At 38.1% G+C, this 14,804-nt stretch overlaps 1 protein-coding gene across 5 annotated transcripts in view; it reads left to right on the top strand.

Moving 5' to 3' along the window:
- The window catches only part of clocka (clock circadian regulator a), an 85,324-nt gene that overhangs the window by 61,672 nt on the left and 8,848 nt on the right, over positions 1 to 14,804 (top strand). For 2 of the 5 annotated variants that reach the window (XM_066719904.1, XM_066719903.1), the window contains 12 exons: positions 1,187 to 1,305; positions 2,585 to 2,667; positions 3,026 to 3,132; positions 3,771 to 3,918; positions 4,401 to 4,476; positions 4,957 to 5,101; positions 5,585 to 5,697; positions 7,956 to 8,051; positions 8,347 to 8,505; positions 12,358 to 12,651; positions 13,207 to 13,412; positions 14,402 to 14,657. In XM_066719904.1, coding sequence (XP_066576001.1) covers positions 1,187 to 1,305; positions 2,585 to 2,667; positions 3,026 to 3,132; positions 3,771 to 3,918; positions 4,401 to 4,476; positions 4,957 to 5,101; positions 5,585 to 5,697; positions 7,956 to 8,051; positions 8,347 to 8,505; positions 12,358 to 12,651; positions 13,207 to 13,412; positions 14,402 to 14,657 — 1,802 coding nt within the window. The remainder of the gene's footprint in view (positions 1 to 1,186; positions 1,306 to 2,584; positions 2,668 to 3,025; positions 3,133 to 3,770; positions 3,919 to 4,400; positions 4,477 to 4,956; positions 5,102 to 5,584; positions 5,698 to 7,955; positions 8,052 to 8,346; positions 8,506 to 12,357; positions 12,652 to 13,206; positions 13,413 to 14,401; positions 14,658 to 14,804) is intronic. The other 3 variants (XM_066719906.1, XM_066719908.1, XM_066719905.1) reach the window with 3 other exon arrangements.

Raw genomic sequence — 14,804 nt, 5'->3', positions numbered from 1 at the left:
AAATTAGGAAAAGTATAAAATTATCTGTATTTATATATAACGTATATTATTCTAATAGTATTATGTTGGTAATTGTAATAAAGTTTACTTAATATCCAGTTTGCAAAGAAAAGTAAGTTGTATTTGTTTACAAATTCATGGCTCTTTCCCTGAAGACTTAATTTTGATACTGATCACACTTCTGAATGTACAAAAGAACTGAAGAACACTAGACTCTCCGATGACAGCAAATGTGAGAAGTGAAGAGTTATAGCCGGGCTCTGAAAAATGTATTCTTATCTTTCAGTGGGTGTCACTATAACACTTTAACTAATGTGTCTGTTTTGTTCTGCCTTGTTCACATACTGAAATGTTTTTAAACACAGGTTATAAATTGTGAATGAAATGCATTGCTGTTAGGCATGTTGAGAAATCTAGTCTTATACTCAAAATGGGTAAACATATAAGACGGACATTTTAGGAATCTAGGTGAAGAATTTGAAGAAAAATCACTGTGAACATTGCTTCACTTAATATTCACATTTACAGCATTATTATACATTACTACTACTATTTATCAACAACAAATAATAATTAAGATTAACTCAACAGTGTCTTAAGAAATATGAAATATAAACACTAACCGCTAAGATTCTGGATTTCATTCTGGAAAAATATTACCATCGTCTAAATGACTGCTTAAGGCATTGATAACTTCTTGCCTCCTTGTATTTATATTATGGCATTGTGACATTTAGATTATATTGCATTTACAATTACCCTGGGACACCAAGCTTCAGTGAAATAACTATTGAACATGGTTCTCGCTTCTGTCCCACTTTCTGTATCCCTCTTTCCATCCATCCAGATTGGAAAATAGCATTTCTAGGTTTTGTTCTATACTTTGTTGAAAACAGACTATTGTTTCAGGGTAGAGGATTACATGTTCTGCTACTGGACTATGACTATGACGTTCAGATTTCTCTTGCTCTCATTAAACTTGTCTTTTTAGAAAGCGATACACTAAACAAACATCACATTAATACTAATGAAGCAAATTATATATTTTTGGTATCAACTGGATAAGATCAAAAGTTGCTTCAGATTAAACGGTAGCAATGATCACAGCAAAATATGGAGAATACTGACCTCAACTGGGCAAACTGATGTTTCTGCTGTCCCTAAGATCTCATTGTATTTTTTACAGTGCCTACGTCCACACGAAATGGCTTTGAAGGAGTTATACAAAGGTCATTAAGGCCTTCATATGAAGAAAGAGTCTGCTTCATAGCAACTGTAAGGTTAGCTAAACCCCAGTTTATCAAGGTACGTAACCATGTCACATTGTTCTGCCTATCTGTTCACAATATTTCACCATAATTTCACAACAAACCTTAATGACATGTGACATTGCAAGTTACTCCCACGTGTATAAACACACACGATTATTGAAATATGCAAAGTGTCAAGAGTACTGTTAGTAATGTAATTAATAGACAAACCTGCTGAAGAACCATTATATACTTCTCCTTGATGAAACAGAAAAGGATTTCCAATTATCACCTTGCTTCAGGCATTGACACACTGATTTGTGTCAGTGTATCAACATACAGCTAGTCAGTCATTTCTGTCATGCTAGGTGACATGTTGAGATATTAGTTGTTTAACTGGAGTACTCCATATTTCAAAAATAAATAAAAGTCAGTACCCAAACTCTTTGTATGTGATTTATTAACATCTGTCAAGATAAATTGTATCAAGGTGTACAGGTCAACCAACAGAATGCAGTTGAATTCATTTTTCCCATGACACATACGCCATTCTACTCAAATGGATGTATAACTAATGAATCAATCAACACTTAAACTTCCTTCCTGGTAATCAGGGACATGTATGGCTATTCTTCAATTAGTGCATCCTAAAGTAACAGACAAACTCGGAATAGCTCTAAACAACATAATTCAGGGGTCTGGTATCATCTTTCATTAAGAAATGAGTAAACGCACTGTTTACTCGCTTCCAGCTTGACAGATATGTTTGTCTGTGCTGATATCTCCCTGAAATCATCATGAATAAACAAATGAACACAAATAACATGAATTCCTCAGAAAAAGTTTATTTCTGCAGTTGTGTGGGTTTTAATTAGCTCCAATGTCACGACTGTAGCAGGTTTCCTAGTGAATCTGACAAACTGTTTAGAAACTATATAGCCATAGATTTGAGAGATTTTTTACAGCTGTTATAATTGTTAAATTAATTTCCTTATGTTTATTATTTATTTCCTATAGAAATTATTGTATTTTTCCCCCCTCAGAGAGATATTTGCCCTAACACATAATTTCTATATTTTTCTTCTCTCTCCCATTTGTTGTCTGACATAATAAGGGCATATTTGAACATATAGTGCTAATGACTTAGTTATTGTTTAGATCTGTTCTATCTATTTATGTTTTGGCCTGAAAGGCAGGTAATTCAAATGTTTGGGTCCTTACTTCATTCATCTCTGCATCCAGAGTATGTTTGTCCTTGTGTTTAATGAAATACAGAATTTATTTCCTATCAGTGTTTTAGGTTAAACCTTTTAATATGTCTTTCTTTCTTATAGGAAATGTGCACAGTGGAAGAACCTAATGAAGAATTCACCTCAAGGCATAGCTTGGAGTGGAAGTTTTTGTTTTTGGATCACAGGTAGATTTGTTTTTCTTTAATCTCCTAGTAGATTTTCCACTGTAAGAATCCATCAAACACAAATGTCCCAGAGAGAGTATCATTTGGTCAGCTTTTACTGCCATCCTTATTGCTTCCTTTGTCAATCACTCATTTTCTAGCACTGAGTGGGTTGCTGCAGGCTTTCTTATTACTGGGAGGACATTTAAATGAGCTGAGTGTTTGTTGAGAACTGTATCTTGTGGCGAGGTAGAGAGATTATATTAAAGGTTTTCAATCCATACTAATAGTGTTGTTACTCAGCATTGTAATTTCTTAAAATTCCTTTGTAAAGGAATGGTATTATTTTGTTTATATGTTTGTGTATTTTCCTATCTAGGGCTCCTCCAATAATCGGTTACTTGCCATTTGAGGTTCTTGGCACATCTGGCTACGATTACTACCATGTGGATGACCTGGAAACCTTAGCAAAATGCCATGAACATTGTAAGTACATTAAGCCTTCTACAGTAAGACATGGAATTGTGTAAATATTTAAAATTATTTTCTATTCGAAGGTAACAGACTTTGAAATGATGTCAGCCTTTTTGTAATACGCAGAAGCTGTTCTTGATCTGATTCTTGCTAGGCTATTAATGCTTTAAAACCTGAAATAAATGGGGTCAATAAACTCATATTGTCCCATAATTGACTAACATCCTATCTAAGGGACTACTAGTTTATGCAGAACAAGCCTTCTCTGGGACTGTGGGAAGTTGATGCACAATACAAATTGCCTGAAAGCATTTAGCCCTGATCTCCAGTTCTAGACTTGATGCCATGTATCAACTTCATTTGCTTAATCAGACCCCGTGATGACAAATGTTCCCCCGAAATTGGTGCAAACCTCTTCCCGAAGGGGTTAAATTTGAGTTTATGAGCACCAGAAATCTGACTTAGACAGTCTTAGTTATGATAGTATACCACACTATAGAATAACGGAGAGTGGCAGCAGACATCCTAATTTTGTACTAAACAAAATCTGGGAACTGCCTTTTGTTTTTGATTAAGTTACTACTGAAGGATTTGTGACTTAATGTGAGCACGGTATGAATGCCTGTAATGTTATTCTTTCTGCGTTTTAGTAATGCAGTATGGGAAAGGAAAATCCTGTTACTACAGATTCCTCACCAAAGGGCAACAGTGGATTTGGCTCCAGACTCACTACTACATTACCTACCACCAGTGGAACTCCAGACCAGAATTCATTGTCTGTACACACACTGTAGTAAGGTAAACTGTAAACATTTGATGTTTGTCAGCTATTATACTTCATATGTGATGTAAGGAAAAGACCCCTACATAATTCTATATATGAACACACTTTTGACACTATTGAGTATCAAGTATTGAGGCAACAGGTAAAATATCAGAAAACGTCTGTTGACTATGTCTGTAATAAGGTATCTGTTGACTTCTTTAACGACGACAGTCCTAGAAAAGGAACACTTCCTGCCATATTTTGATAGCCAGATTCTTCATGTTCCTTTTCTAACTCACTTTTAAGCCAGGCATCTGGTTTGGCTGCCCCACCTGTTCAGCTTTAGCTTACGTTGGTCCTTTGTAATATTAGCCTGGCCTGGGTTCCCCTATGACACATCTCCCAGTCTGCCATGTCCGTGCCATAATCGCCAGGACAGGAACAATAACGGTCTGTCTCAGCTAGAGGTTATGATGTATACAGTGGTTATTGATTAATCTTTTTCACTGTATAGCTACGCTGAAGTGAGGGCAGAGCAACGGCGAGAGCTTGGGATTGAAGAGTGTACTCCAGAAATTGCTGCTGATAAGGTGAACGACTATTTAAAATGCAGGACTTAACATTTTGTTTGTGTTGATTTATATTAATTTATAATGTATTGTTTGATATTTTATTTTTCCGTAAAAAAAAAAAAAAAAAAAAAAAAACTTTACACCTGTAGGTCTCTCTCATTAGGAATGTGACTGATGATCATTCACATAAACTGTAATATTAAAGCAATATTAAACCATTGTGTTTACACCATATTTCAATGCCAGTTCTTATAGGATTGTGTCATTTCAATTCTAGATTTCAGCTTATGGCACAGAGATCCAATGAAACTTTTTGGTTTGTTTTTTTACAAAGGACTATAGAATTATTTAAATGATTTAAAATTTTGATGATGTACAGCGAAACCCGACTTTATATTATTAGACACTCATTCCAGCACAAGATTATGGCTGAGGTTGTCAAGAATATCTGTTTCTTCAATTGCGTGAACTAATCAAGTTGTCTGTGCCTGTGTGCAGAGCCAGGACTCGGGGTCAGATTCCCAGCTGAACACAGTCAGTCTGAAAGAAGCTCTGGAGAGATTTGATCACAGCAGGACTCCCTCTCCGTCCTCCAGGAGCTCTCGGAAGTCCTCCTCTCACACTGCTGTGTCAGACCCCACCTGTGAGTACCCTGGGCGTTGATACTGTACTGAACCATTAACTTCCTCACTGGCCACAGCGTGACACCTCAGAGAGTTCTGAGTGCGTAACGTCAAACTGACATGGTTTATTGCCTGACAAAAAAGTATTTTTTAATTAATTCATGGTGACCTATTTTTTATTTAAAAAAATGTTTATTTGTTTCCACTTTTTATTATAGGTCAGTGTTTTCCATTGTGTTCGCTGGAAGTGGAATTGAATCTTTTCCTGTTACTCAGAGTGTACACGCCGACACAACCACCCTGAAGACTGCCCTCAAATTCATAGTTGAAATCAGCTCACATTCCAAGAACTAGTAGTCAGCATAGTTTACAGGACAATAGCAAAGCGCTTTTTCAATGGGCAGATAACAGATGTTCACTCAGAATTGTTTATGAAACTGGCAATGGGAGAATTGATTAAATCATCTATATCCTGTTTTTAATCCAATTAATATATTCCACAGCAACACCAACTAAGCTACAAACCGAAACAAGTACCCCACCCCGACAGTCTATGGCATCAGCTATTGAAATGACCTCTCAGAGGAGATCGTCCATAAGCAGTCAAGTTAGTCAGGTACGTGTGGTCTCACAGCTGACAACACTGGCTCATCTTTTGTCTTTGTCTTTGTTTATATAAAAACTGCTGATTGAAGGAACATAGTTTTCTTCATAATCAACAAAGTGAAATTGTGATTTATTAAGGAGAATTTTGTAAAGATAGCATTTATTATCTACAGTATGCAAGTGTCTGGAATTAAAGCATTTTCTGATATATATGATAATATTTGAGTCAATACCCCAGGGTGGCATGCATACAAGCAGGGGTACAACTAGTGTTTCACAGGAGGGGGTTCAAGAGGTAATTGTGGACCCCTGACACACCAAGATTTAGCACAAAAAAACATTACAGTTTGTATCATAGCCGTTCTTATTAATATCCTTGATCTGAGCCCTTTCGCCTAATATCCTTGGCCCGTATTTCTAGCTCTGTGTGAGAACAACGGTTTCATTGCAAACAGCAGTAGGTGGTAGTAATTCATCACTTGGTTTGTCATCCACGTCGCAGCCAGCCACCGCACGAAACAAAACTCGGGCAAAAGCATCGAAACTGTGGAAGTATTTATAAGAGAGAGAGAATGATAACCGTACGGTGCTTTGTGGACTGTGTAAATCAGAATTAGCTTTCCAAAAGAGCACATTCGACAAGCTTGAGCACTTTAAACGAGTTTTTGCAATGTTGCTAGTAATAGCGCAACTGTTGTGAATTATGAAATTGCTCTGAGGAAAGTGTTGTATTTGCTGTGCTTGCCTCCGATGTAAGCTTTTCTTTCATGCTAATCTATGCAAAAGTCTATATCCAAAATTCGACATCGAATTTGACATACCTAAACATGCACTTAAGCCTACACCTGTCTTCAATCGTGGGGCACGTAGATGCAATTTCCCATAGGTACAGAATAACTTAAAAGTGACTTGAATACAAGCACACCAGAATTTCCCAGTTAAAGTCAATTGGTTCTCGACAATGCTTGTGCACCGACAGTCGCAGCATCGAACACATTAATTGATTTAAGCTGGGAAACTCAGCTCAGGGAAAAAGGATTTTGTGTAAAGTAATTTTTAAGTTATGCTGTAGACATGTGGGTTATTGCGCATACGTGTGCCACAATGGCACTGTCTTCCAAGCTTATTGTGCTGAACATTTCAATACGTTGTACAGAACAAGCCGCCGATGGCACAGGTTTTGATAGAGATTGAGTTTTAGTTGATAATTACTGTTCATTGTTTATTATTACAGAGTTTCAGTGTATTTTCATGAGTTCCAGTGTATTGATTATTATTAGTGTTTCAGTGTATTGTTTAATATTTTTATTTTTATTTTAGTGTATTTGTTTTAATACAAAAGTTTATTATAACAAAACAATGCTAATAAAACTGTTTTTGATTTGATATTCGAATAATTGATCGTTTTATGTATAGAATAATGGATTATCGTATTAATTGATAGCTCCAGCCCTATAATAAGGATGTCTACAATTTATTTTCTCCATATAAGAGTCTCTATAATGCAACACATTTGCGGGTACATCATAACTTTTTTGTTATTATTTTAATATGTTTAATATATTGCTTACATTATAATATCAAGCAAAATAATATAATATCAAGCTTCTGAAAAGTTCTCTTATCAACCTGCTGCTCGCATCACTTTTCGGAGTATATTGGGTTCTGCAAGTTTAAGGTGAATGGATTTTCAATCTATTGACAGTTATGATATAAATATTAAATATGAAAATAATCACGGATAAGTTTCTCCTCCATTTGAATTACTTCGATATCTCCACTGAGCCCCCTGCTTTTCTCGGTTTGGCTGATGGCCGATGGTGAAAGTTTGAAAAATATTTGATCTCTTGCGTGCCTTTCAGCTTTTCCGCTTCTTAGCCCTGCCCCTCTGCTGCAGTGCGCTCCCGTCTCCACTGAGATCAGTGGGAGCTGCAGCGCCACCTCCAGTGTGAAGCCCCTTTAATCCCTGTGCAAACTGGCACAAATAAATGGTGCCTTTTCAATTAAAGTAAGAAACGAGAGATCACAGTACACACTGATTTAATTAAAACACCACAGATAAAATATGATTTTTGTGTGTGCCCAAAGTTCACCGCGCCTGTTGAACCCCCCTAGTTGCATGCCTGCATACAAGTCAGAGATGGGGATACTAAAAATACATATTTAAAATTAATCAAATGCATCCATTTAATGACTGATAAAATATATTGTACCACCTGGGCTATATATTATTTAAGTAACTTGCTTTCCCATATTTGTCTTTGCCAGCAATCAATGAGTTCTCAAAATACAGGCCAGACTATGGGCCAGCCTATGATAACGCAACAGCCATCCACCTTACAGATTCAACCCAGCATGTCGCAGGTGAGGAAATACTGCAGGCTAACAGCATGCAGCTTCAATGTGCATTTGCCTATCGTGTGCTGTGTGTAAACCTGAAACTGTCTTTTAAAATTAAAAACTAATGAACGGAGAGTTAGGAGAATGAAAAGAAAATAATACATATCGTATGATGTTAAGATAATGTTAAAACACTGTTGTGTTTTCCTGACACGTTATTATTGTTATTATTGTTATTCTTGTTAATTGTAGTAGTAGAAAATGTAGCACCAAAACCAGTTCTGTCTTATTGCAAAACCCTCCATTAACTTGTGCTTAGCCCATGTTACAGTTCTCTGCTCAGCTCGGCGCTATGCAGCACCTTAAAGACCAGCTGGAGCAGAGGACAAGGATGATCGAGGCCAACATCCAGAGACAGCAGGAGGAGTTACGCAAGATTCAGGAGCAGCTCCAGATGGTTCAGGGACAGGGCCTGCAGGTAACCATGGTGTGGGCTAGGGCTCCTCCTGCCACTGGGATATATTGTGACCTAGCACTGCAACTGCAAAACCACAATTTATTAATTAGTTTAAAAAAAAAATTTTAACTGAATTACAGATTACATGTTCTAGTATTACGCTTATTTTTTTATTGTTTGCAGACTTTGTTTGCATTTTCATTGTCCTTATTTGAAATTGAAGCCATGATCTTCATCTTCAAAAACGTATTTGTAGAAAGCCAAGTATTGTAAAGTTGGGAAAAACCATCCTTAAAGGGATACTTCAGTATTTTGGCATTTTAGACTGAATCCATCGAAACCTTTTTTTAATTCTGTGCGTCCAGTTTGTAGAAATTTGAATTTATTGTTTTGTTAGTTTAGCACAATTGCTGGAAGCTAATAGACCTTTTAAATACTCCAAAGCTTGGCTGTTTGTCATCTATAGTCTTACAATGCTATAAATAGTTCAATATATTTGTTAATTTACTGGCAATAAGAATTGAGTTTCCAACATTTCCTTATTTACGGACTATTTTCGGAAAATATGTTTAAACGTATTCATCAAAATACTTTAGATTTTGTATAGACTTGTAGAGAGTACTTGCTATCAACCCAGCTTTTCAGTATTTAAAAGATTTATTAGCCGTTTTTTGAGAGTCAGCTTCTTCTGACTATTTGCTTCCATCAGTTGTGCTAAACCAGGCATGCCCAACCAGTCGACCAGTCAATTGCAGAGTGCTTCCCAGTCGATCGCGTGATGATTTTTGGAAAAAGTATAATCAATATTCATATTTAAATTTGACAGTTCAACACTCATATCGATGTCTGTAATAAATTCCTGTTTTAATGTTCAACAATCCTCCACTCACATAAATGCCTTGTTTTAATTGACATAAACGCTGACCAGTCCCTGCCCATTTTTTGGGACCGTACCAGATATACAATTTAGCACAAAAAGTAGGGGTGGGGGGGTGTTGCGTTCTTAAAGCGATTCTTAATTTCCACAGATTATTTCTTGTTATGCGATACTCAATATGAATTACCACAAAAATATTTATATAATCAAATTCAGAAAACTTTCTTTCTTCAAGTTTCCCTGTTCGTTCCCTAATGGAACTTTCTCAGTGAAACTTCTAGAATTAACAATTTCGTACTATGTGAACAGAAATCACAAATAGCCCGGTCAGACTATCATAGATTTTTTCTTATGGTAATATATCAAACAAACAAAAATTAGTGATGGGATGGATACAAAGAGACAGAAGCTGTATCATTTTCACAAGGAATGGGAGGAGGATTGTTTCTTCGTTATGTCAACCTCAAAGTGTGTGTGTCTCATCTGCCATGCTAGCATTTCCATTGCAAAGAAGGGCAATCTAGAACAGCATTTCAAAACCACACAAAAAACCCATGAGATTGATTTCCCTGCGAAGAGTTAACTACGAAAAAGAAAGGTGCAAGAACTGAAATCTCCACTAGCAGCGCAGCAGTCAATTTTCACGAGACCTACCAAAGGGAAGGCAGCAACCATAGCATCATTTGAGTCACATTCTTGCTAACCACAAAAACTCGTTCAAAGATGGAGAGATGGTCACAGAGGCATTTATTGAGGCTGCAGACTCGCTGTTTGGGGATTTTAAGATTAAGACTGAAATCGTGGCTGCTATCAATTATCAGTTATCCAGAAATACAATGTGAGGGAATAGCAGAGGATCTCAAATCATTGCATAATTCACCAACATGCTTTGTGCGGGAAAAATGTTAAACATGAATGAGGTGATGGATGTTGCAATGAAATCTTGTGTTTGATTGGAACGAGAAGCCTTCAGCAGAGGCTGTTCTGTGCTCACTTGGAGGAGACTGAAGCAGAGCACATGGACCTGCACACTGATGTGCGCTGCCTGAGCATAGGCAAATTTTTGCGGAGATTCAGTGAGCTGTTGCCTGAAATCAAAGTTTCACCAGCTCTCTAAAAATGCAGAATATGCTCAGCTAGAGGACAAACAGTGGCTTCTGGATTTAGCTTTTCTTACTGACCTAACTGCCATGCTGAATGAACTGAATGTAGAGCTGCAAGGAAAAGAAAACAATGTAATCGACATGATCGGCTCCGTGAACCCTTTTAAACGCAAGCTTCAACTACTCTCAAGTAAACTGCAATGGAAGGACCTGCGCAACTTTCAAAATATGCATTCAGAACTTGAGTGTCAGGGCAAATATGCAGCGCAGTTTGACAGTGCATGTTACATTGAGCAAGTACAGAGCATCTCGTCAGAGTTTGACAGACGCTTCTCTGACTTTGTGTCACTTGAGCCTGTCGCCATATATACAGCTCTGGAAAAAATTAAGAGACCACTCCAAGTTCAGAAATCAATGTCTCTTAATTTTTTCCAGAGCTGTATGTGCTTCCCGTGTGGCACAGATATAGATGTGGGTGGCATTGCATTGGATCACTTTTTCACCTGGACACAACTGCAGTGGAGAATGAAATTCTCACCCTTCAAAATGACATTGAGATTAAATTCAGGGCAATCACTGAGATGAAGGGAAAGTTCTGGGAGCTATTGCTGCAGGAGAATTATCCCAACATAAGAAAATGTGCATTCTACTTGTCAGACCTTTTTGGATCAACCTACCTTTGCGAGTCTGCATTCTCTCACATGAAGATCATAAAGTCCAAGTACAGATCTACCATGACAGATGACCACCTAGTGGCCTGCCTGAGGCTTGCAACCAGCTGCTACTGCCAAGACTGAGAAACTAGCTGCATCCTTCCAATGACAGCGGTCACACTAAAATAGGAAATTAATTAATGTAAAATGTTCCAATATGGAAACCTATCACTGTGATATAAGAGTAGAGTCCTTTGATTTGATGTGTCAGTATCAACTGAGTATCATAGTGATATGTGCTGAGCTTCCGTTTCATACATTTCGTAACTGGGACTGGTAGATCTCATCAGGCTGGCAATAGAAAAAGTAGATCTCATGTCAAAAAAGGTTTGTTCACCCCTGTGCTAAACTAACAAAACAAAAAAAATCAGATTTCTTCAAACTGGAAGCACAGAATTAGAAAAGGTTTCCATGGATTTGTGTGGCTCTGAGTGTGTAAGCATTCAGGCTAAAATGCCAAAATACCAAAGTATCCCTTTAACAAATTCCTAATCTAACATAATTAAATGATAGTAGCGTATGAGTACAGATATACTCTACATTCTTGTCTTTCTATTTCTGCTCACATTTTCTTTTCTTTTTCCTAGCACTCTTTCACAGCATGTTAGATACTGTTTTGTCAACATCTCTCTTCCTTCGGTGGGGTTGTTTAAACACATCTTATTATGAAAGATCAGATCGGTGGACCACATTAAATCTAGGACAATTGTATCATTTCAGTAGATGCATTTATACTAAGAGTATTCAGTATTACACAATAAATATTCAATAAACATGTAACCGTAATCTTTGTAGTAGCAAGCTCATGACTCCTGAACATGTCCTGCATGTTCCAGACATGTGGATCGCAAGCTAATATTATATTTTAAAAATGGAAAGTGAAATAGGTTTGGTGAATCTGTTTTTAAGATAATTGTGGAGGTGCAATGGGTTTCCCTGGGGAAGGAGATTTTAAGAAATGAGCAAAGTTGGGAAGCAAACCCAAATGAGCAAACCCCCTCAAACAACTCCCACTCACAAATGAATCGGGTTACAATATGAAAAGATTGAGACAGTCAAAATATTTTCTGATTCACTTTTTGGATTCCAAGAGTACCTTTCCATGTGGTAAACGTACCCATATGTTTTGTTTGTGTGGAAAGATTAGTTAAAACCTGCTTTACTTTTTTAATCTCTGAAGATGTTTCTTCAGCAGCCTGCTGGTGGGCTAAACTTTGGCTCTGTGCAGCTGGCTGCAGGGAGTCCAACCACAATGCAGCCGGGCACGTCCATCACGATGCAGGGCCAGGTCATTCCCGCCAGTCCCATACAGGGAGGACTGAGCTCCAGCCATGTCAGCACTCAGCACGTCATACAGCAGCAGCAGCAGCAGCAGCAACAGCAGCAACAACAACAACAACAACAACAACAACAGCAACAGCAACAGCAACAGCAGCAGCAACAACAGCATCAGCAAAACACCACATTAACACAGGTACTGGGAAACAAGTACACAGCCTCTCCCCTTCTTGCGCTGGTGTGCGTCTCACAGGCTATACCACTGTTTCTTTAAAGAACCTTATCGCATACTACACCTCAGACACAAAAGCAGAATTTTTGACACACATAAAATCGGATCAAATCCAACTCGATTCGATTCCAAAATTGATGCATCTCCGCCGTACGACAGTGACGGACTTGGTGTGTGGCTGATATAGGGAGGCATGCACTCGTCTCTCTCTTGTCACGCTTGTACAAATGGGATGCGTCATCGGATCCAGTGTGTAAAGAGCTTTAGCCTGCGTCATTACCAGAGTATATTCTAGCGTGTGCTGTTTTTCCTCTGGTGTGGTTCAGGTGGATTGCATGTGAACCAGCAGGTGTACGCCCAGGGAAAGTTGTAGAGGAATTTTTTGCAGGAATTTTCTATGATCCTCCGCTGGAAGTGAGCCATATTGCTGTCCTTTTGCTGCATCTGGGAGCGACCATATACTGTACCGAGGAGTGTTCTTCCTATTAACGCTTGTTTTGTTTGTGTTTCTGTCTGTAGCAGGGCCAGCAGTCATTACGGACAGCACACAGCCAGCAGACCTCCCTGCCCAGTCAGACTCAGAACGCACTCCCACCCTCACTCTATAACACTATGATGATCTCTCAACCTGGATCAGCTAATGTGGTTCAGATTGCATCCAGTTTGCCACAAAACACCAATCAGAGTGGCACTGTGGCCACTTTCACTCAGGACAGACAGATACGGTAAGAAATAATAGGCTATGTGGTTCTGAGTTTAATGATTTGAACTTATTTATATTTAAATCATCATATATATGACTAATATTCTTCAGCAGGCAGATCCATTAGGTAAGAAAGGACAAACACTGGATTGCGCTGCTCTTCCTGGAGTGGTGTAGTGACTCCCCGGTGTTATAGTATAGATTAAGGTATAAGGTTATTAGAGAAAATGGTTGGTAGTAAAGTGTTTTTGCCCTCTCTGATAACTTTTTGGGAAACTTTGAAACTTTGTCCTCCGTAATTTAGAGGAGTTGCAATTGATTCCAGGTGCCAAAATACACTCTTTTCACTAAACAAAAGGCATCGAAGGGTAAATGAACACCAATAAATAAAAACATAAACCATCTGACCGTGCTGATGCACATTTGTGATGAGTATGCAATGCGTAACACCACACTACCAAATTAGTCCCAAATTAGTGTTAACACAAAGGTTATTGTAAATAATTGTTGTTATTATTATTATTATTATTATTATTATTATTATTATTATTATCTGTTCAAATAAACAAAAACAAACAATTATGCTCCACCAGTTATCTTTTGAAAAACATCAGGTGTTAGACAGGAAAAACTGGTATGAACACGGAAAAACATTTCCAGTGAATTAGTAGTGAAAGTATCATAGGAATGTGTGCTTTATATTATTTTTCATTGTACGTCAGCTTTTATTTAGCAGACGTCTTTATGCTGTGTATATATGAACCTATGTCAAATTACGCAGTTCCCATGAAGTCTGGAGCCAAACATTGGATTATTTGCTTCACCTCAGTTTTTATTTTAAATGGTCTGAAAATGTCAACATTATGGAGTAATATACCTTTGATGGAAGGCCTGTTCCTGAAAAGGGCCTTTATATAATACTTTTTGCCCTGGATAAGGATGTCTGCTAAGAAATAAATACTGAAACAATAATGCTTTGAAACTGAGTTCTCCCTCCGTCTCTGTTGGCAGATTTCCTCAAGGACAGCAGCTTGTGACAAAGTTGGTTACGGCTCCAATGGCCTGCGGAGCCGTCATGGTGCCCACGACCATGTTTATGGGCCAGGTAGTGACTGCATATCCCACCTTTGCGACGCAGCAGCAGCAGCCACAGACAATATCAATAGCACAGCAGCAGCAGAGCCAACAGGAGCAGCATCAGCAGAACGCAATGCAGTCTGGTCAGGCACAGACGCAGCTCTCCCAGCAGCCACAGCAGTTCTTACAGGTAATCCGGTTCCTGCATTTCTCTAGTCCCTTTCACAGTCGCATATCTGCAAAAAGCAGACCGCATTGTAATGCTTTATTCCTATTGCACTCCCATTCACACTAACTTCGATTGCCGGCAAAGTGCTGGCTTGTACCCTTGAACACA

The sequence above is a fragment of the Amia ocellicauda genome, chromosome 13, assembly GCF_036373705.1.
Source record: "Amia ocellicauda isolate fAmiCal2 chromosome 13, fAmiCal2.hap1, whole genome shotgun sequence".
NCBI classification, from domain to species: Eukaryota; Metazoa; Chordata; class Actinopteri; order Amiiformes; family Amiidae; genus Amia; species Amia ocellicauda.
This window is presented reverse-complemented; position numbering and strand designations above follow the sequence as displayed.